General features: G+C 36.1%; 1 protein-coding gene across 3 annotated transcripts in view; it reads left to right on the top strand.

Moving 5' to 3' along the window:
* Cadps2 (calcium dependent secretion activator 2) overlaps nt 1-22,580 on the top strand; it is a 454,722-nt gene that overhangs the window by 160,600 nt on the left and 271,542 nt on the right. For all 3 annotated transcript variants that reach the window (XM_042695976.1, XM_042695975.1, XM_042695977.1), the window contains exons 3-4: nt 12,742-13,074; nt 21,716-21,796. In XM_042695976.1, the coding sequence (XP_042551910.1) occupies nt 12,742-13,074; nt 21,716-21,796 (414 nt within the window). The remainder of the gene's footprint in view (nt 1-12,741; nt 13,075-21,715; nt 21,797-22,580) is intronic.

The following is a 22,580-nucleotide window of genomic DNA, read 5'->3' as shown; positions in this document are numbered from 1 at the left end:
AAATAGCTGAAAATATAGGCATGTAGTAATTAAATGAAATAAATATTAATATTTAGCAAAACAATTGATACATGGTAGGTGCCAAATTATGATTTGCCACCCAGTTATTCTATACTAGGGTGGAGTTTATTATGATGTGAAATTTTATATTGCTGTTTGGGGCCATCTATACTTGTTAGTATTTCAGTTTGTAATGCTATATGAGTTTTTGTCTTTCAAGCGTAACAACCTGGCAAATGTAAGAAAGGTGATAGGGATGGTGGACGTGGTAGTAATATTAGTTACAACATGCCAGGGTACTCTTAATTCAATTCTGTACTTAACAAGTAGAAACTCAGTCAGAATAATAGCTCTGTGAGAAGATAGGTATCCCCACTCTTGAAGGACATCAAGATCCAGAGAAGTCGAGTAACTTGCTTAAATTTGATTGCTAACATATAGAAAACCTATACTCATGCAGGACCTGTGGTCCTGTAGCTCATGCAGCTAGGCTAAAGTATAATTAACTTGATGTATTAGCTTTGTTTTTTTTTTTCAGGTAAGGGGTAGGTTTATTCAGTAGACCTGCTGGGACCAGGCAAGATTGGCACTCCACGTGGCTGGGAAAGGCCTGGGAATGAGAGAGAGCTGGGAAAGAGAGGAAAGAGCTAGAAAAGAGCAGAGAGAGCTAGAAAAAAGCAGTGAGAGAGCTAGGTAGCAGAGAGAGCAAGAATAGAGCAGTGAGAGAGAGCAGAGAGAGAACAGAGAGAGCTAGAAAAGAACAGAGAGAGAGCTAGGTAGCAGAGAGAGCTAGAATATAACAGAGCAATGTATTAGCTTTGTAAACAAAGGAGGAAGCATTAGGATATCCACTGTTGAGTACCATGGAACAAAACTCTCAGGTGCAGACGATGGAAAAGCCACATCTCCACATGATTAGGAAAGGTAAACACATGTAAGTTTATGAAGGTGAAGGTGGGTGGAGAGTGCATTTAATTGAGTGCATGGAAAAGCAACGTGTTAGAATGGATGCTTCCATTTAGGAAGTACTGACTGGAGTGAAAAGTAATTATTTCCCAGAGGAGTTTTATGTAAACTTTCTCTCCAAGTATGAAAGGAGTAAAAATAATTTTTGTTGTCATTTCCTTATGAACTAGCATTAGTCTATTTTAGAAGTTTAGGCACATAAGAAGCATTTCAAAAAGAGCATTTTTTTTGCATCAAAATCGCCTGCATTTACTTCCTGTCCCTACACCAAAACTTCTCAGAGTGGCTGTGCTGAGAACAGCAACATCAGCATCATTGGGGGTGCTAGGTCCCACTGTAGACCAGCATGCAGCCAGAAACTCTGGGGGCCCTGTGATCAGTTTCAAGGAGTCTTTCCACTGAGTCTGATGCACGAGCAAGTTTAAGAATCTCATTTATATCAGAGAGTCAGTTCATCTTTTTCTTTCTTCTTTTTTTTTTTTAGCTAGAATGCATCATACAGTTATAAGCAGAAATAATGTAAGTGAAAATAACTGTGAATCTTAAGGCACTATTGAAATGATATTTGCTGCTTGTACAGTAAATTATCATGAAATACATTTTGGTATATTCCAAGTGTGTTACTGGTCTCTGATTTATGCATATAAATGCATATTTCCCACTTCTGTTTCCTCTATCTGCCATTGCTATCACAACTGCAAAGACAGTTGTGAAAAAAAACATAGACTTTTAGATAATGCACAAGTTCCAAAGTAGAATGATAGAAAATCAGAAACAAAGCAATCCACATATAAACTGGTCAACACATGATTTGTTTTTATTTATTTTATTGTTAGTATAAGGGATTGCCGTCAGGTCAATCAGGTGATGAGCACATTTTCTTTCGTACAGTGTCTTTGGTACAGTATAGTTCACTTTCATCAGTGTCTAGTAAGCTCCACCATTGATCTTTTTCACCCTTTTCCTCTGTGCTTTCTCCTCCCCATACTCCCAAAGATAGACACATGAATAACTCATACAGAAAAAATAGCAAAGCGAAAACAACAAAAAGACCTCTTGTTTACTTATCTTGGAGTTCATATATATATATATATATATATATATATATATATATACACATATATATATGGGGCATATAGATATTTATATAAATATAAAGATGCATATATGCATTGCGATTCTCCCCTAAAAATACCTTCTTTTGGTCTCTCTGTGTGTAAGGGTCTAGAATCCTGTATAATTTATTATATCCCAGTGTATTTTAGATCTAACTTTCACATATGGGAGAAAATGTGTGTCTTTTGTCTCTTGGAGCTTGACTTACCTCACTGAACATGATTTGTTCTAGGTCCATCCATATTCCTGAAATTGACATAATATTCTTTCTAATGGTTGTGTAAAATTCCATTTTGTTTAGGTACCATATTTTTTGATCCACTCATCTCTTATTGTAGAGCAACTGGGCTGTTTCCATAATGTGGTTATTGTGAATAGTACAGCAATAAATATGGATGTCCAAGTATCTTTATAGTATATAGGCTTGTGATGTTCTAGGTAGATGCCCAAGTGTGGTATGGCTGGGTCATAGAGAAGATCTATGTTTAGGTTATTGAAGAACTTCCAGGCTGTTGTCCAAGTTCAACTAGTTTACATTCCCACTAATAGTGCAATAGGGTTCCTTTTCCCCCACATCCCCACCAACATTTGTTTTTGTTTGAATTTATAGTATTGTCTATTCTAACTAGCCAGGGTTGATGAGTATAATTTAATTCCACATATTCACTGGATGTGTGGGAAGATAATGTTATGGTTTGGATCTTAAATTTTCCCCATGGCTCAAGTACTGAAGAACTTGTCTCAAGCTAATAGTGAAAGTAGAGTTTTAGACCCAGACCCCAAACTTTTAGGATTCAACACATCAGTTCTGGCTACTCTCCCATATATTCCAAATAAAGAGCAAGGAAGAGCTGAAAAAGGATTTGTTAGGTTTGAGTCAGTGGAAGATAGAACATCAGCGTATCTTCAGGAAACCAACATGAGGTTTTATTGTAGGTTTTACAGACAAAGAACTGGGGACAATGATTTGTCTCACCTTTTCTGCTTGTCTCAGACATATACTAGTTATTGCAAATAAGGGAAACCATAGGACCTATGTTTCTTTGATCGTGACTTACTTCACTTAATATATTTTTCCCCCAAGTCTTTCCATTTCCTATCAAATGGGGCAGTGTCATTCTTTCTAATGGAGGCATAGAATTCCATTGTGTATGTATACCACATTTTCTTGATCTATTCATCTACTGAGGGGCATCTGGGTTGGTTCCATATCTTAGCTATTGTAAATGATGCTGCAATCAACACAGTCGTGCTGGTAGCTTTAGTATGGTCTTGTTTGTGATCATTGGGTAAATGCCCAAAAGTGGGATTGCTGGTCATAGGGGAGCTCTATGTGGAGTCTTTTGAGGAACCTCCATACTACTTTCCATAGTGGTTGAACAAGTTTACACTCTTACCAACAATGCAGTAGGGTTCCCTTCTGTCCACATTCCCTCTGGCATCTGTTGTTGTTAGAGTTCTTGATTATAGCCATTCTAACTGGGGTGAGGTGGTATCTCAATGTTGTCTTGATTTGCATTTCTTTTATGGCTAGAGAGGTTGAGCATTTCTTCATGTGTCTATTGGCCTTCCTTCTTTCCTTTTCAGAGAAGTTTCTTTTTAAGTCTGAAGCCCACTTAAAGGTCAGATAAGTCGATTAGATGAAATGAACCCCAAGATAAGTATTCAAATGTTTTTCTTTCTTGTAATTGTTTCTAACACATATATAAGATGATTTCTTTGTTGCTTTGTATGTCCCTCCCCCATGGTATAACCCCTGCTTTCATTGTATTTGATGTTGGTGTAGGCAAAAACAAACCGTTTAAATAGGGATAAAGGTGGACCCATTGCAACAATGAGATGTACAAGACATTATGTAGAAAATAGAACTTTACAACTTTGTCAGGTGGGAAGAAGGGGGAAGCGGGGAAGGGAGGGAGGAGATGGGAAGGGATAGGAAAGGGAAACAAAGGAGGAGGCAACAATGCTTGGTAAGAAATGTACTCATTACCTTGTACATGTAATTGTAACCCCTCTGTGTGACATTTTCACAATAAGAAATTAAAGAAAGGACTGGGGGCAATGAGAGAAAGGTGTATGTATTCATTGAATATTCCTGGTGAAAGCATGACTTTCTTGATCAATATTTTAGTCCCTGTTTCTGGAGGGGTTCTGGAGAAGTTATCACTTTATGTCTTGAGGAGAGCAGACAAGTCAGTGTTGCAGGTCACAGTGGTCTTTCCCAAGGATGCTCTTTTGTTCCTTGGAGTTAGTCATGGTTCCTTGTCATAGGATGACATTGATCAGTCCTATCCTTTCCACATTGCAAAGTGATTGCAAAGTGACTGCAGAGGGGATGGCTTAGAGCAAAGACTTAGAGCACTAAATGGAGACAGGGATGCCAAGTCATTCTTCTGCTTCTAGTTGATCTGTCGTTCCAAGTAGGTAGATAGTGCTTTTCCATGGGAAATTAGCTTTTAGGCAACTATTACAAGTGTATTGCTGGTAAGTGGTGGAACCTTTGGGAGTGAACTTCATGGAGGGAAGATGGGGGAGGTGGTCATTCCCTTGAAGGGGATATTGGGACCCTGGTCTACCACAATGTTCTGTTCTGCCATAGGTCTAAAACCTGTGCAACCTAGTAACAATGAACTGAAACCTCTTCCAATCCTAGTAAATTATCTCAAGGACATTGTTACAGCAGAGGATTTTTATTTTTCAGTGAATCACTAATACAGACATCAGCATATCAGAAGGCCAAAGATGAAATTCAGAAGGAAAACATGGGAAGTGGTGCTGTGGCTCAAGGGGTAGAGCACTCTCCATGAGCTGAAGAGCGCAGAGACAGCGCCCAGGCCCAGAGTTCAAGCCCCACGACCGACAAAAACAAAACAAAACAAAACAGAAGGAAAACATGTTCTTTCTTTTTTTTTTTTTTTTGTCGGTCGTGGGACTTGAACTCTGGGCCTGGGTGCTGTCCCTCAGCTCTTCAGCTCAAGGCGAGCGCTCTACCACTTGAGCTACAGTGCCACTTCCGAAAACATGTTATTTCTTAGCTGGCTTATCAAACAAGCATCTCAGTGCTTAAGGGAGACTCAGTTTACATTCTATAAAAATGTGGCTGAAGGGCTGGGAGGTGGCTCAGTGGTAGAGCACTTGCCTTGCATGCCTGAGGCCCTGGGTTCGATTCCTCAGCACCACATAAGCACAAAAGAAAAAATCCGGAAGTGGCGCTATGGCTCAAGTGGTAGAGCGCTAGTCTCGAACTGAAGAGCTGAGGGACAGTGCCCAGGCCCAGAGTTCAGGCCCCACGACCGGACTCCCCAAAAAAATGTGGCTGAAAATAAGTTTGAGATAAGCTATTGTGCATCTAAGTAGGCTAGTCAAAGGGACCTGGTGCCTTCTACTGAATGAATAGTGGAATTGCTTCTCTAAATTAATTACTGGCACTTTATTCTTTTTGATTGTGAGATCCTACCTGAATAGCAGACTCATTGACTCATTCAATAAATTCTGATTGGCCCCCAAATGCAGGGGTGAATCATTCAGAATTGTTTGTCCACGTGGGAATTTACTTTCTACTGAGAAGAATATACAAAACATATACATCGTTAGAAAATTATGATTACTAACGTGGAAAAATGAGGATAGAAGACAGTTGCAGATTTAAAGAGATGAGGGTTGACAAAGAAAGGAATAATCATTTACTGAGGAAGCAGAGTATGTGCTGGGGAGAGCCAGCTTGGGATGAGGCTCTTGTCATCTGAGGAGAAGCTGAGACATAGTGAATCTGGAAGGCAGAGGACAGTGTTAGCTGCCCTAATACATGAAGAATGGCCTTGGGACAAATTTAGGTTTTCTTTGTTATTATCAGGGTGACTAGGAGGTGAGAAAATGACAGCTAGAAAAAAAAGTATTGGCACCTAGAAACAGCATCTCAGAAGTTCATTCTGCCAGAGAGGTTGTTCTGAGAGCAATTTTCCTTAAAGAAGATTGGTAATTATATGTCATTTCAGTTTTTGGTAGTAGTGAGAGGGAATTCAGGCTTTGGGATGATGATTGAATTTATACCTTTGAACTCCCTCACCATCCTGAGAATCAGATTCTGAGATTAAAAACAAACAAAAGAACAATAACATCATTGTTTCATGCATAGTTGCCATCTGGTGGAAAAATAAATAACTACAAGGTATAAACTATGAAATCCATCCAAGGAGTATAGATTGAGAGCCACTGCATGCCAGAGAAATTTAGTCAACAGGTTTTGAGTCCATTTATCTTTGACTTAATGGAATGTTTGCTTTTAGGATTGATTTCCAGAAATTTTCTTTTTTTCATATTCACTTTGAAACTCCATTGCTCAGATGCAGATCCTTGGGTTATCAAGATTAAATGACTTGCCATCCTCAAGATGCATATTTTGTAAACTTTGGATTTGAGAAACTAGCTACTTATTTCTGGTTTCCTAGATATAGTGTGGAAAAGATTTGTTATTAGAAATAACTTATCTCCTTACCTCTGTTTTATGTTTTGCCCATCTTTGCAAAGAAAAGCTTCTTTTGAGACATTTAGTCTGAAGCAAAGGATTCCTACTTATTGATTCCAGACCCACTGAGAAATACTTTTGTATAATACAGAATTATATACTTGACCTACTCTTTAATACAGAACAAAAATAAAATGGAAGCCAGGCACAGGTGGCTCATGCCTGTAATCCTAGCTAATCAGGAGGCTGAAGTGTGAGGATTATGATTTGAAGTAGTCCAGACAGGAAGTTCTATGAAACTCTTCATCTCCACTGAATTGAAGTAAAGATGTAACTCAAGTAGTAGAAGGTTAGCCTTGAGTGTAAGAAGCACAGAGATAGAACCCAGGCCCTGAGTTCAAACACCAGGACCAGCAGAGAAATAAGTAAACAATTAAATAGACAGATAGATGGATATATAAATGAAAAATCTAAGCAATTGTAAAATGTGGATCATAGGTACAAATGTGCTTATACTAAACATTTTTCTTTTTTGCTGTATGTTTGAATATTGGTCAAAATTGGTCAAAATTCATGGTTTTGGAGACCATGGCAATGTCACATCACTTCAAAAGTTCCTGTAATCCTTTACTAGATTTTTTTTATACATTTTACTACATAGTTGACTTTTCATATTTTTGTATTCTGCATCATTGGATTCAAGCAACCATATCTCACAGCGTACTCACAAGACACTATGTTGGAAATGAAATTTTCCACTTGAGGAGGGGGTCAGTGGAGAATGGAAGGGAGAAGTGGAGGAGGGGAGGGATAGTAGGAGAAATACAAAGAAGGGGGTAACAGTGTTCGACAAGAAATGTACACATTACCTTACTCATGGAACTGAAACCCCTCTGTATAGCATCTTTACAATAAAATAAAAAAGAAGTACAGCCCTTGCTAACCTAGCTTGTGTGAGGCCTGGAGTGCAATCTACACACATGTGCATGTGTGCGGATATGCATGCACGCACACACACAACTGTCAATTCAAAAAATTTAAATATTTTTATATATTGAAATGTACAGACTTAATTGAATTCCCTTATATGGTAAAACAACTAATTACATAGCATTTGCATTGTATTAGATATTATGAGTAAGCTAGAGTGATTTTAAAGTTTATGAGAGAAGACAGGCACTGGTTGCTCACAACTGCAATTCTAGATGCTCATGAAGCTGATGTCAACAGACTGAGTTTCAGAGCCTGCAGAAGTATCTGTGAGACTCCATCTCCAAAACAACCAGCCAAAAAGCAAAGCTTGAAGTGTGGTACAGTGCCATCTGAGCAAGTGGAAAGCTCCAAGTTAAAGCCCTGTTATTTGAACTCTTGAAAGAAGGAAGGAAAAGAGGGAGGAGGAAAAGGAAAAGAAGGGAGGGAGGGAAGAATAGAAGGAGGGGAAGAAGAAAGAATGGACGGAAGGGAGGAAAGCAGGAAGGATGTGGAAAAACATGCATCCCATCTAATACTAAAAACACATGTTGAGAAGATTGAAACCACTCTAACTTTACCATTGAGGTTAAGAAACCGGTAATGTTTCAGTCTTTTATTGTATGTCCTACTTTGAAAGATAAAGACTTTTAGTATCTCCCAAGCTTTTGTTACATTATTTCTTAGACAATAAGGGGAGGAGAAAGGAACAGAAGTATAAGTGATCCGTGAGCGGAGTTAAACCATAAGGAAAAACAAAATGATTTTTATTTAAAACCAGAAGACAGAAAGCTTGAGAACAGCTAGAAAACATTGATAACATAATGGGAAAATCCTATCTTTTGAAAAGATAAAACATTTTTGTTCTTTAGGATGAGGACTCCATCCCTACATCAGACAGACAAGATTAGCAATTTAGGGATTTAAATTGCTATCAGGGCTTTAGATTTCATACAAGGGATTTAGATTGGTTCTATGGAAGGTTCTTGTGAAACTAGCTATTTGCTAGGTTACAGATAAAGGTTTCAGTGTAGCTCTTATCTAAATTTATTTTTTTAAGAAAAGATTATTTGTTGTCAGTTTTCAGTGATTTCTACACATTTGATAAGGAATGAAATCAGTTAAGTCAGTGATTTCCAAATCTTTGGAATTTATAGATCAGTAAACATAATGGCAAAATCTTTTTCTTTTCTTTCCTTTTTTTTCCTGGCCAAGAAAGCTCATTACTACAACAAACTTCTACCATATATCATTAATAACTTTAAATAATAAAAAATGACTTGTGCCTGTAATTTCTACTCTTGGAATATGAAATAAATTCAGTTTTGTTAAACTGGACCTTCTTGGATTTTTTTGTTTTTGTTTTTGTTTTGTTATCCTTGAATACAAGGAAAAAAATCATTCCACCCTGGTCAAACACCAGGCTTGGCTTCTGTATCTTTCTCAATTCCATTACGACTGCAAAGATCTAATCATTTTCATTAAAATGTGAGTGTGTAATGATAGCAAACACTATAAAGGCTTCAAAGTCTACCACTCTTGAAGTTCAGAGTTGAAGCAGAAGAGAGATGTAGTGATGTTGTGCAAAAGTATGAAGGTACAAGTAATATCTTCAGAAGTACAGGAAGAGCCATGACAGCTCCAAAAGAAGAAATAACAAAGCCGTGGGATGCTTTACAAAGCAGGTGGAGAATGATAAGAATACATCCTCCCTCCTAATCCCTGCCAACTCATCCATGCCTTGCCTTCCCCAGCTCATTTTAATAAGCAATTAACTGAATTGATTGCATGAAGCAAATGATAGGACTTAAATCTTGATTTCTCTATGCTTTTGGCTATTTGATCCTGGCTATATGTCTTCATGATGCTTTTGTTTTTCTTTGTATGATAGACGTTAGCATATGTTTTCTATGGTTACAAGGCTTATAGGTACAAAATTACTAAGGAAAATTATAGCTATTCTGAAAAAAAAAGTTTAACATGTGACTCTTAAATGTTTCAGTGGCATTCTGCGCTGTTGAGATAAAGACAATATACCTTTCCAGACCTTAGGAAGTGCGTTTTTTTCCTCTAGGCTCTTCATAGCCTGGTGGCTTCAGTTCCTTCACTGTAGCTCAAAGAGCTTAGTTAAGGGACAGTTAGACGAGCTGTGTTCACTCCACTGTGCTCCCCAAGTCTCCCTTCATTTCCAACATAATTCCTTCTGGTGTTTAGATTTTTATTTATCTATTCAAGGAAGCCTTCCTGACCTCCCCAACTACAATGAAAAGTCTATTATAAGCTATCACAGCCCCAGAAATTCTCAGTTGTACTTTCCAAACACAGGCACGTTAGTTTATTTGTCCCACTATTAGTAAACAGTAAACATACACAATTTTTCTTACCAAGGTCTTTCCCGAATTGATCCATCATATACTTTGGCCATGATAATTTGTGGGGGGAGGGGCCTTGAACTCAGACCCTAGATGCTGTCACTGAGCTCTAGCTCAAGGCTAACACTCTACCAATTTGAGTCACAGCTCACTTCTAGTTCTGGGGTGGTTAATTGGGGATAAGAATCTCATGGACTTTTCCTCCCTGGGCTAGCTTTGAACTACAATCCTCAGATCTCAACCTCCTGAATAGCTAGGATTACAGGTACATAGAGAGAGTTGAGCCCTAAACAAGTCTTTCCCTTAGAACAGAAAGTATGTCCTTGGAATAATGACGGAGAAGGCTAAAAAGGCTAGTTGGGGAAGTCATGGGTAGATGAAGAGAATGAAAAGATATGGTGCCAGAGGGGAATCCCTGGGCTGGCTATACAAAGAGATCTGACAAATACTGGTGTTTGTGTACAGGAAAACAAAACTGCTTGATTTCTTGTAAAATTAAGCTCACCATTGTTAAAAGGCTTTATGAGTTGAAAATACCTAAAAAAGTTTTAAAGGACTGTATCTTTGTCTCTCCAGGGACAGTATAGACTATTTTTGAAGCATAAAAGCAAAGCATCTCTTGTTTGTGGGGCTCTTCTATTTTCTCAGTATCTTTCTGGCTGAATACTTGGTGGTAGCATTTCCAAGAACCATCTCAGAGATACCCACAATGACTTGGCAAGCAAATAATGGTTTTCTCCACATTATACAATGCTTTTGAATCAAAGAAGCAATGCCTGCTTCAGATCAACAGCAGTGTGTGGACAATATGTGTTTCTGTGAAAAAATATACTTGAAGTCTTATTTGGACAGCTGAGTAGACTTATACTGCAGATATAATTTCTTGTTCTGGTTACATCTTTGTTATTAGTTCCCCATGACATTGTTAATGTATTCATTGAAGTTCTGTTTGGTATATAATCTGAACCGATAAATGATCCAGACAGTTGGAGGTGCTCAGAGAAGACCATGTAAAAGATATAACCCACCGAAATGTCAAAAATATGATAATGAGTAGTAGGTTAGTTTTCTAGTGTTATGCTCCTCATGTCCACTCTGAATTGGTTCTATGATTAGAGAATTTTACTGAAAACTACAGAGGTGTTGGCTAGCATCCGGCAAGACATTGACAGACAACCTGACTACCAGAGATATAACCATGGTAATGAGTAAGAAAATAAGTTAAGAAGTATTGTCATTTGATTCCAAAAGCCAAGATACATTCTCTGTTTTCCTAAAGACTCTGTGATATAGTGTCACTCATATATCTCCTCAGCTTAAATGGCTCAGTCTATGATAGAGAATAATAATCCACAAAGCATAGGGCAATTGGGTGGGTTAAGGGAGAGCTCTTCCTGTTTGAAAAGTTCTAGGGAGACAGAATATCTGCCTATTGGTGGTGACTTTTTGGGAGTGGGGATATAATTCGTTCTCATGGCAGCTTCTAAACAAACATGGCTCCCTGTAGATCTCCCAGGCAGAATTTCATGGAGGATCTTGGAAATCAGATCAAAAAACTATTGTGGACTGGTTGAGGCCAGTTCTAGGACCAGTTTCCATAATTACTTTCATCACAACAATAGATCTCTTCCCTTGAGACATCAGTTCATGGTGCTTGTTTTGCCTGTGGGATTTTTATTTTTCATCTCCCATTCATACAGACAAGATCTATATCTATATAGCTAGACTTTTATTGTATAAACGTGTTATAGGCTGAATCATTAATTATATATATATAATGCAAATGGGTTTCTCAGTTTTAAAGTCTGCTCTAGTTTTGAGTATTCTTTCAATATGCTACTTTCTCACTTCTTCACTCCAGTGCTCCGCCATTGCCTCTGGCATCAGCCAGAACACCCTGTATTCATCTTTCATTTCTATTTCAGCAGGTTTTTCTCACCGTCCCTCCAGGCTGTTGCTCAACTTGTCCTTCTCATGAAGCTAGTTATCCCATTATGTAATTGTAGTTCTTTTTTTCTACAATACTGTTCTCTCTCTGGTACAGACAATATCCATATCTTACACCCTTTCCTCTACACAAATATAATAGCAAATTGGCACACTTTGCTCACTTACTCAGCTTTGAAATTATAGCATAGACAGAGGAATTAGATTAGTTGTTTCTCACCAACTGCTCATTCATTTACACAGAATGTTTTCATGTCTGCCTACCTAGATACTTATGTGTGACAGATGTAGTAAATGAAGCAGTTTGGGATATATGGAATTTACTGTCTGATGATTAAAACAGATATAAGTCAACAATTATTTTATGTAAATATTACAGTGACAATGTGAACAGAAAAGGTTCGGTGATGCCCTACAATGCAATATCTGACTAAGGCATGACTTATGGGGGAGGAATCTGAAGAGAACCAGCTGATTGGGATCTGAGGTATTTCACCATCAAAGGCGAGGCAGATTGGATGTCTGGTGAAGGCCGACTTCATGTCTTCACCTGGCAGAGTGATGAGGGGTTCTCTGGAATCCTTTACAAACACAACTCCTGTGCATTCAAAAAAATACCTTAAAGAATCTAATTGCAGAGTTGCCCTTGACCTTCAGATGAGGGACATGAAGTTCCAGTTTGAATCATCTTACAGGCTGCTCAGCACTTCATATTTCCTCTTGTCAATATTTCACCATTTTAGAAGGATTTGGGGCTTCCTTTTTGTAAGGAGTGACTATCTGTACTACATAAAATATGTTGAGTCATTGCAGCATAGTTGATGTCAGTCACCAGGCTGAATTTCTGAAAACATTTGGCCACTATGATGATGGCTAATTTAAAGATATTATTTTTCTTTCTTTCAGGTTTTTCTGAAGAGCGACCGAGTGGCGAGAATGGTTCAAAGTGGAGGGTGTTCTGCTAATGACTTCAGAGAAGTGTTTAAGAAAAATATAGAAAAACGGGTGCGAAGTTTGCCAGAAATAGATGGCTTGAGCAAAGAGACAGTGTTGAGCTCCTGGATAGCCAAATATGATGCCATCTACCGGGGGGAAGAAGACTTGTGCAAACAGCCAAACAGAATGACCCTGAGCGCCGTGTCTGAACTTATTCTGAGCAAGGAACAACTCTATGAAATGTTCCAGCAGATACTAGGCATTAAAAAACTAGAACATCAGCTTCTTTACAATGCGTGTCAGGTAAGTACTTTGTGAAATTTCCCATTCCCTATCTGACTCGCAGAATAATCATCAAGTGTTTACAGGCCTGTGAAGATGTGCTTACCTTCCTATAATTGTTTTGCTTGCAAAGCTGAGTGAAATTGAATTTTAATAAATCAAATGGTGATATTTGAAAGAAGCTTTGAAAGAAGTATTTGGTAGGAGAAGAATCTGTATCCACTAAATAATTGCTCCCATGGGCCTATTTTGGGACATGAAGTTGGTGTGTACTTGGGGCATATTTGAGGCATGTTCTGAATATTAAAGTAAGAATCATCTATTACCTGAAGAACCTGGAAATTTACAATAAGCAGATACTCCTCAGTGCAAAATAATTTTTCATAAACATAGGTTGCTAAGTCTTCTGAGTCTCATGGCAGTAATTGAAATATCAGTGTTTTTTAAGGAAGCCATATAGAAATGAATTGAGAACGATTGTTAAACTATGTAATATAAAGACAGGAAAGTTAATATATTTTCTCTTAAATTGTTCAAGTCTTGCCCATGAGAAACTGAATATAATCTTATGCTTCTTTCACTTCCGTTTTTAGACCAGATGATTGGGTGTAAGAATACGTTCTTTTTGTTATTTGCATTTTGTTTGCTCATTTTGGAAGTATAAAATTTTAACTTTCCTATAATACATGCAGAAGGAAAAACTATAGTTTCTGGCATGAACATAAATTTAAAAACCCTTAAATCTTTGAATGTGTCATGATGAAATATACCAGAATAAGAAATTGTTCATCTTCGTGTCATAGAATTATAAAACAGTACTTTACAGTGTGTAAAAATGTAAACCATGGTCTTTACCTTTTCAAAATAAGTCATAGAAGAGTAGAAGACAGAATTACACAAGTGAAATTCAAGTTCCAAATGTAAAATTCCATGTATAGCCAAATGGAACCAATGATTTCTCAGAAGAAATAAGATGAAAAATTTTCCCCTGTAGCTAATATTCAATAAAATTTAGCTGTAAAACAAAAAAAAAAGAAATTGTTCATTTGCTATGATGTACCAGCATGTTCATGTGGAAACTTTGAGGAAACTTTGGTGTTATTAAAACAGAAGGGAGATGGTGTGGGATGGGGGCCATTCATAGAGGTAATATAGCTAGCAGTCCAATTGACTGGAGATATACTATGCTAAACAAGTGGAACCTGAAGAATGGACCATATGGCACCCTATCAACTCTTGCAATTCTCCTTTATGTCTGTGTTTAGATTTTTAAGAGGCTTAAGTAACTCAATTTTTACAGCTATCTAGATCCCGATCTTTTTCTAGCAAAGGCAAACTTCATCAATGTTTTATGATCTCATTCCATTATCTGAGTAAAATGACTCACCTAGATCTATACCAAAGTGAGAGCAAAGTAATTGAGACCCTTATCCAAAGTTTTTCATACTCTGAAAACTTCAAGTAGCAGTAATTAGTATCACAGAACTGTTTGTATAGTGATAAGGGAGAGCAGAAATATAGTGTTGTTTTTATAATCCTGTTTCTCCAGAAGTTTTAGCTTTGGAGAAGAACATTGAGAGATTAATTTGAAATTTTGCTTTGGACTGTGGGTCTGGGGTTTAATGAAATCTATCAATAGGCAATTGCTCAGTTTCTTGTTCCTCTCACCAGGAAGCCAGGCGCTATTAACAGCTCCATACACCTCCTCTCAAGTCTATAAAATGAGAATAGAGGAGAGGGATGTGAATCTTCAAAAGAAATCTGCCTTCCACCCACTACTTTGTCCTTTTCCATCTCAGAGCACACAATTGGTGATACATTTGGTTTTACATAAAGTGATTTGACTTTTTCAGCAATAATAAAAAGATGTTATATGGGGTGTTACACCTGATAACTTTCAAAATGTCTTTCAAAGTAGGGAAACGGAAATATGACGGGAATATTTTATATGCATTTGTAATATGAGACTCCCAATGCTAGAGTAAGTGTTCTGAAATGAGTTTTTGTGTTGGAGAATACAACTAGAGAGCAACATAAGATCTTGAGAATAAATAAATTTTGTAAATTTTGATTTTTGCAAAGTCTAAAGTTGGTCATTGAAATGGCCATGGTATTTATATGCATATTTACTTCTTTTATAAATAAATGTATCATAGTGTAAAATGGATGGATTTGATTTGTTAAATATATTTGGGGATCTGGTTAGTAATACTAAGTAAAATTCCTTTTTTTTATTATGAAAATACCATACAGAGGGGTTACAATTACATGGGCAAGATAATGAGTACGTTTCTTATCAAGCATTGTTGCCTCCTACTTTGTTTCCCCTTTCCATTTCTTCCCATATCCCCTTGTCCCCCCTCACCCGAACCCCCCTATCAAAGTTGTAAAGTTCGTTTTTCTACATAACAACTTGTACATCTCATTGTTGCACTGGGCCCACCTGTATCCCTATTTAAACGATTTATTTTTTCCCTTCCCCTCCACAAATTATACCAACATCAAATACAGTGAAAGCAGGGGTTATACCGTGGGGGAGGGACATACAAAGCAACAAAGAAATCATCTTATAAATATGATAGAAACAGTTACATGAAAGAAAAAAAAATATTTGAATACTTATCTTGGGGTTCATTTCTGCTTGACTCAGACATATACTAGTTATTGCAAATAAGGGAAACCATGGGACCTATGTTTCTTTGGGCCTGACTTACTAGATTTTTTTCCAAGTCTTTCCATTTCCTAACAAATGGGGCAATGTCATTCTTTCTGATGGACACATAGAATTCCATTGTGTATATATACCACATTTTCTTGATCCATTCATCTACTGAGGGGCATCTGGATTGGTTCCATATCTTAGCTATGGTAAATAATGCTGCAATAAACATAGTCATGCTGGTAGCTTTAGTGTGATCTTGTTTGTGAAAATTTGGGTAAATGCCCAAAAGTGGGATTGCTGGGTCATGGGGGAACTCTATGTGGAGTCTTTAGAGGAACCTCTATACTGCTTTCCAAAGTGGTTGAACAAATTTATACTCCCACCAACAATGCAGTAGGGTTCCCTTCTGTCTACATCCCCTCAGCATCTGTTGCAATTAGAGTTCTTGATTATTTCTGTTTTCTGGAAAGGGACAAGATGAAAGTCTAAGAATTGTAGAGTTTGGGGATTTTCAGTGGTTGTTGATTGAGCTTTTGTATTTACAACAGTTTGATGGGGACATCTCTGACTTCTTTTAACACAGTAGCCACTCTAATCTGGCAGAGTTTTGGACTCTTAATCTATGGACATCCCCCTATGTAGCAACACTTTCTGATAGAATTCTGGAAGTCAAGAATTTTACTTTGTACACATTGAAATAAATTAGACATCCATGAGATAGTAAGTGGTCACTGAATCGACAAGCCTGTGTTTTCGACAGGAGGTAAGGTTTGGGGGATATAGTTTACAAAATCAATTTGATAATGTTAATATTTTAAGCTATATCCAGTCCTTTTTTTGTTTTAGACTAGAAAAAAATAAATGCTTTCCTTTGTCCTAATCATGTTCATTAGAACCAAGCCAACTAACCTTTGACCCATAAAAGCTTATTTATGCAATGGATGGTCATAGCTGATTCTAGTTATTTGTAATACAGTGATAGGAACGTCTCCATTATTGTTAAACATTTTAAATTATGTTATTCTTGGTTGCAAAAAGCATTTTCCAACTTCTGGTATGGAGATCTTTAGATGCACAAGGCTTCTATTTCAGACTGTGAATCATCGTCAAAAAGATTTGTTAACTCATTGTATAGTTTGAACAGTGCATCTAGAATTCCCTTCTGGTACCAAAATCTATGGGTGCTGAAGTCCCTCTGGACAATAGTGTTTGCATAAAACTTAGACCTATTTTGTCAAAAACACAATACTTTATATAATGTTGATACTGTCTAAGTAGCTATTATTACATACTGTTTCCAAAATAATTGTATGAAAACTAATGTGAGTCCACAGGCAGTACACATACAATCTTTCCCCATGTATTTTCCATGGTGCAATATGCATATGGATACAGAAACTGCATGCACAGATAGGTAAAGTGCATAAATCATCTTAGTGTAAGAACAGTCAGGTAGAAAATAGGTAGATTTGCTTCTGTCCTTAGTTTGAGAAATTAAATGCTATTGGAATTATTATATTGATGTAGATCCATTGAAAAAATGCTTCAATGTTTAAAAAACAGTATTAAATACATTATAAAATATTAATAAAATATCAATGATATGAATTATTATAGTATCATCTTAATTTTTTATTAATAACATTTTAAATTACACTTCCTTGAGCATCATTGTCCTTATACTTGTCTGTCACCTAAGACACATGAAAACTGATGGATATGAAAATCTTCCAGTTTAATAGATTCAAATATGCTTAAAAACAAAACAAAACCCTGAATGTCCTTCTATAAATGCCATATTCAGGCCTCTGATTCACAATCACAAGCCTTCTCCTTTTGGTTGCCCTCCTAACTCAATTAACTAGTATTGCCACTTTCTCTATGAGATGTATTTATTTTTCTTGTCTTATTTCCATGGCCATTGCTGTAGGCCAAGACTTCACTGACTTTACACATGGAGCATGGCAGTATCTTATTACTTGCCTTTTTCTTCTAATTCTGTAAATATTTGTTGCTAGATTAATATTAATGAGGTACCGCCCTGATCCTGGTACACTCTGCCTTAAAGGGGAGAGTGTACCAAGAAATGGCTCCCTTTGCTCAACATGGTTCAAATTCATAATCCTTGACTAAGTTTCCAGCAGATGTGGCATTTATTTAGGTCCCTATTTGCTTTTCTCTTTCATTCTTTTTTGTCAATGAAAGGTACGGGCAGTTGAACTCAGGGCCTTGCCTGAAATTCTACCTTTTGAGCCATACTTCCAGGTGGCCATTTTGTTGATTCATTGAAGGAAAAGTCTCTTGGAATTTTATTCCCCATGTTCTCTTTGAACCACAATCTTGGGACCTTAGCTTGAATAACTAGTATTCAGGTAACTACCTCCATTTTTTTTGTAATACACTGTATTACAAATGAATGATCTAATAATCATTTATTCACTCATGTTCTCTCAAAAAGAAGCAGTTCCTGTTTTCTATCAGACCTTATAGGCCTCCTTTACTATATTTTAAGAACTCCAGCACAAGATAAATAGTCAATCTTAGTTCCATTATTATGCAGCATTATATAATGTGGTTCCCATTGCAGACATTCATATATTGTAAAAAACTGAAAAACAAGAGATGAGTTTGGTAAGTGGTTCAGGAATGGAGGTGGTTACATTGAAATCTAAAGCCAAAATGCAGGATCCATACCTTGCTTGGTCCTGCCATTTGTCAACTTTGACTGTAGGCAGTGGCTGAAATCAATCTCTAATTTAGATTTTTCACTACTAAAATGGGACAATACAGCCTATTCCATAGAGTTGTTCTCAGGCTTAACTGAGATAGTGTTTCTAAAACATTAGACCAGTACCTGATCCATGCCATAGTAAGTGCCAGGTAAACTTAGACCTTGTTAGTCATGCTGAAGTTAGTGTTCTAATCTGCTCTTGGAAGGGTCTGAAAAAGCAAGACCTCCTCTCGAGTGCTAAGTGCTCAATCCCAATGTTATTTCATTATTAAGATGAATGTAGATTCAACTGATTTATTGAGGTAAATGCAGTTAAATGGTACATATTTTCTCTCACATGCAGAAGCTAGTTCCAAAATACAACTAGGTATGGTGACCTATGTAGGGTTCAATGCATTTACACACAAACTGACTTTGGGGAGGAGTCCATAGGTGTAACTCCTCTGAACCCACACAGTTAATACCAGGAAATGGAAACATGTTTTCTGTAGAGAAGTAGCTAAGGTGGGGACACAGAATGGAGGGAAGAAAGGTGAGCAACTACAATCATCATATTCAATGTACATTATACAAAAATGAACTATGTAACCTTATTAGGCATGCTCTAGAAGGGGAAAATCAAGGAAGGGGTAAAAATGTCCAAGAAGCAGGTACTTATAACCTGACTTATATGTACTTAAACCTGACTTATAGAATTGTAACCTTTGTACAACTACTTTGTAGTAGTAATAATAAATATTGGTATGTTACATCTGTCCAAATGATAAAGTGTCATGATCAAATGAAATACAAAGAAAATTTCTTTTACAAATGTTTGTCAGGTTTTATCTATAATTTTAAGGATGTGCTGTATGAATCTCCATACATATGTACAGCTATACCTATAGAATGTGGCTATAGAATATCTAGGCTATAAAAATCCTAAGGTTTTATGTTTGAGGGTTAAATTTCTTATGTTCTTGTCTTTGAACATTTTGATCCATTATTTAATATAGTTTAGTTCAGTTCACATAGGGTAATTTTATAGCTAATTAACTCATTCATCTTTTCTTGGTTTTAAGTATTCAAAGGAAAATGTGGTTGGGGAAATGAATTTTTAAGACTCTTGGAACTGTTCTACAAGAGTCCATGACAGAACTGCGATTTCTAAGTCAGATTTTTTTTAATGCATAATTTAAAAGGGAGATATAAGGGAGTTCTTTAAAAGACTTGCATCTAGAAGATAGAATGTTACCTTGATTCTTTCATCCATCAAATTATGTAGGAACTGTGCTGCTTCTAATAGTGTGAAAACAACTCCACTTCCTTGCAATCTTTATGTTATATGAAGATGTAAAAACAATATTAGTTACCCTGTCGTTGTAACTACTAATTCACAATGATCAAGAAAGGGGAAGAAATAAGTTTGGGATTTTTTCCTTGGGAGGAATTGTTTCATGGAAAATGAATCCGTGCCGAAGGTGTGTTAGGATCCAAGAAACATTCAAATGCTGGTAAAATTATTTTTAAGTATATATGTATTTTTATTGTTATTGTAAAGGTGATGAATGGAGGCTACAGTCACATAAGTCAGGTAATGAGTACATTTCTCCTAGCTACCACAAATGAAGGAAACCATGCAGCCTATGTTTCTTTGGGTCTAGCTTACTTCGCTAAATATCTTTTTTCCCAAATCTTTATGTATTCTTACAAATATGACAATATCAGTCTTTCTTATGGAAGCATAGAATATATATATATATATATATATATATATATATATATATATATATATATACACCATATTTTCTCGATCCATTCAACCACTGAGGGACAAAGCTGAGTAGAGTATGTAAACCAACTATTTAGCAGCAAAGATAGACTATCCAATGACAAATCATTAATAATTACCTTATCTTTCAACTGGAGTATCCGATGCTACTTCCTAAAACTGCAATAGATAGCTTTTGAAAATCCAAAACAAACAATAAAAAGAAAACTCTTATTCTAATCCTACCTTTGAATATGGGTTTGTCTCATTTAGGATAAGATAAGGGTTTTCTTTTTATGGTTGCTTATTTGTTTTGGTTTTTTACAAGCCATGTATTGCAGTTTTAGGAAGTGGTGGTGAAGATCAATTTTGTTTTATTTTGAGGTCGTTATAAGATGACTGAAAGGAAAAGGTGTGTCATCAACTGAAAGTGCAGAGCTGAATACAACAGAGGAGAAGGAAGGAGGGAAGGAGCATATTGAGAGGAGGGTGAGATAGAATGACTGTTCATGAAAAGTAAATGATACAGACTTAATTAAATAAATTGTGTTTCAAACAGACATAATAAATGCTCAAAACACAAAACAAAGCACAAGGTATCAAACCATGATTCTTACATTTAAAAAATGGTTAAATGATGTACCCCTTCAACTTTGTCTTAGCATGATATAAAATAAGTATAAATAACTGAAATTAGTACCCTTTATTACAAGGATTTCTTTTTTATCTTTAAACTATAAGTATGTTTTGGAGTGTGATTTTATATTTTTATGATACCTATAGTCTCTAAATTAATACTTTCTTGGACTGTTTACACAAGAAAAATGCCCTTATGTAGTGAATTTTTACTTTGCCTACTTTTTTTTTTTAACAGACAAATAGAATTAGGGCATTAATTTTTTAAAATAGTGAAAAACATCTTTTAAAGAAAAACTCTTGCAAAACAGAAATAATGCAAACAATTCTTAAAATTAAGAGCTGTTAGTGTGAAGATATTAAATATTTCAAGGTGTTAAATAGTGTTTTGATGAAATTTGAGGAACTGTGACTTTTTAAGATACTGAATATTTTGGTGCAACTGGGAAGGAATTTATAAAATTGTATGGGAATTTCAAGCTTATGTGCAGTTCTTATTAATTTTCTGTGGAAGGACTGACCTCCCTGAAAAGAAAAATAGACTGAGAGAAACTAAGAAAAGTATAGATTAAGGAAACTTCATGATGGTTTTATGCAATCCTGGGAAAACAAGGATGTCTTGGATAAGAGTTATGAACATATTAAGAAAAGCATTATTGAATTATATTTCTTAGTTAAATTCAATGATTGAATCCTAGAGGTTTATTAACTTTTCTTTAGAAAAAGTAATGTATCTGGACTACAATGTAATTAAGTAGCTTTCTACATTTTCAACAAGTAGTTGGGAGATTATTAAAATTTTGAATTATTTAATTTTTGCTCCAGTCTATATATCACTAATAGATATTAAATAATCACATATATTATTTCTTTTCTTTTGAAGCTTGACAATGCAGATGAACAAGCAGCCCAGATCAGAAGGGAGCTTGATGGTCGGCTACAGTTGGCAGAAAAGATGGCAAAGGTAAACGATTCACCTTGATATATTAGACAGTTCGTTTTCCCCTTAGCTAGATTTCTGTGAGCTGAAAGGTACATACACTTAAAAAGGAAAATTAGTGTATTTTATACAATTTTATTAAAATTGTTAAGATGTTACCCAGGAGGGTTACCATTTCACAATTCAAGTAATGCATACATTTCTCATGTGGACAATGTCATCCCTTCTTTCTCTTTTCCCTAGTTTTCTCCTCCTATCTCTGCCTACAAGTTGCATAATTCATTTTCCAAATAGAACATACTGAATTCCATGATTGCATTTTGTTTACTCTACCTCCTGCCCTTTCTGCCCTCCTCTCATTTTTCTTTCCTATAAAGCCGAAGAAGAGAAAGAAAACACATACAAACACCTGTACCTACCAGAACATAAATAACCCACATTTACATTCACTTCTTAATCCCAAATATTTGACCATATATTAACTAAGTGGAACATGCTGTGCCGTTTGGACATGTATCCTTAAAGTGTAAAACATTTAAGTTAAATGATAGCTTTTATACATTTTTCATAAAAAAAAATCCCTGATCTTCTCTAACTGCTAGATCAAGAAATTCTGGGTTATAGTAAGCAAAATATAAGATTTTCTCAAGGAGAAAGATCTTTTTATGAAATAATATGAAGTATCCCAATAAACAATTGTGCCTACTACTGTTTCATTGAGTTACTAAATTTGTCAAACTATATAATTTGAAGTATCTAGGATACAGTCTGATATATAAAGTGCTTCTCTGTAATATTCTAGTCCATT

This window comes from Dipodomys spectabilis, unplaced genomic scaffold (genome assembly GCF_019054845.1).
Source record: "Dipodomys spectabilis isolate Male_0828 unplaced genomic scaffold, ASM1905484v1 ptg000197l, whole genome shotgun sequence".
In the NCBI taxonomy this organism is placed as follows: domain Eukaryota; kingdom Metazoa; phylum Chordata; class Mammalia; order Rodentia; family Heteromyidae; genus Dipodomys; species Dipodomys spectabilis.
Note: the sequence above shows the minus strand (reverse complement) of the source record. Positions and strands in the feature narration are given on the sequence as shown.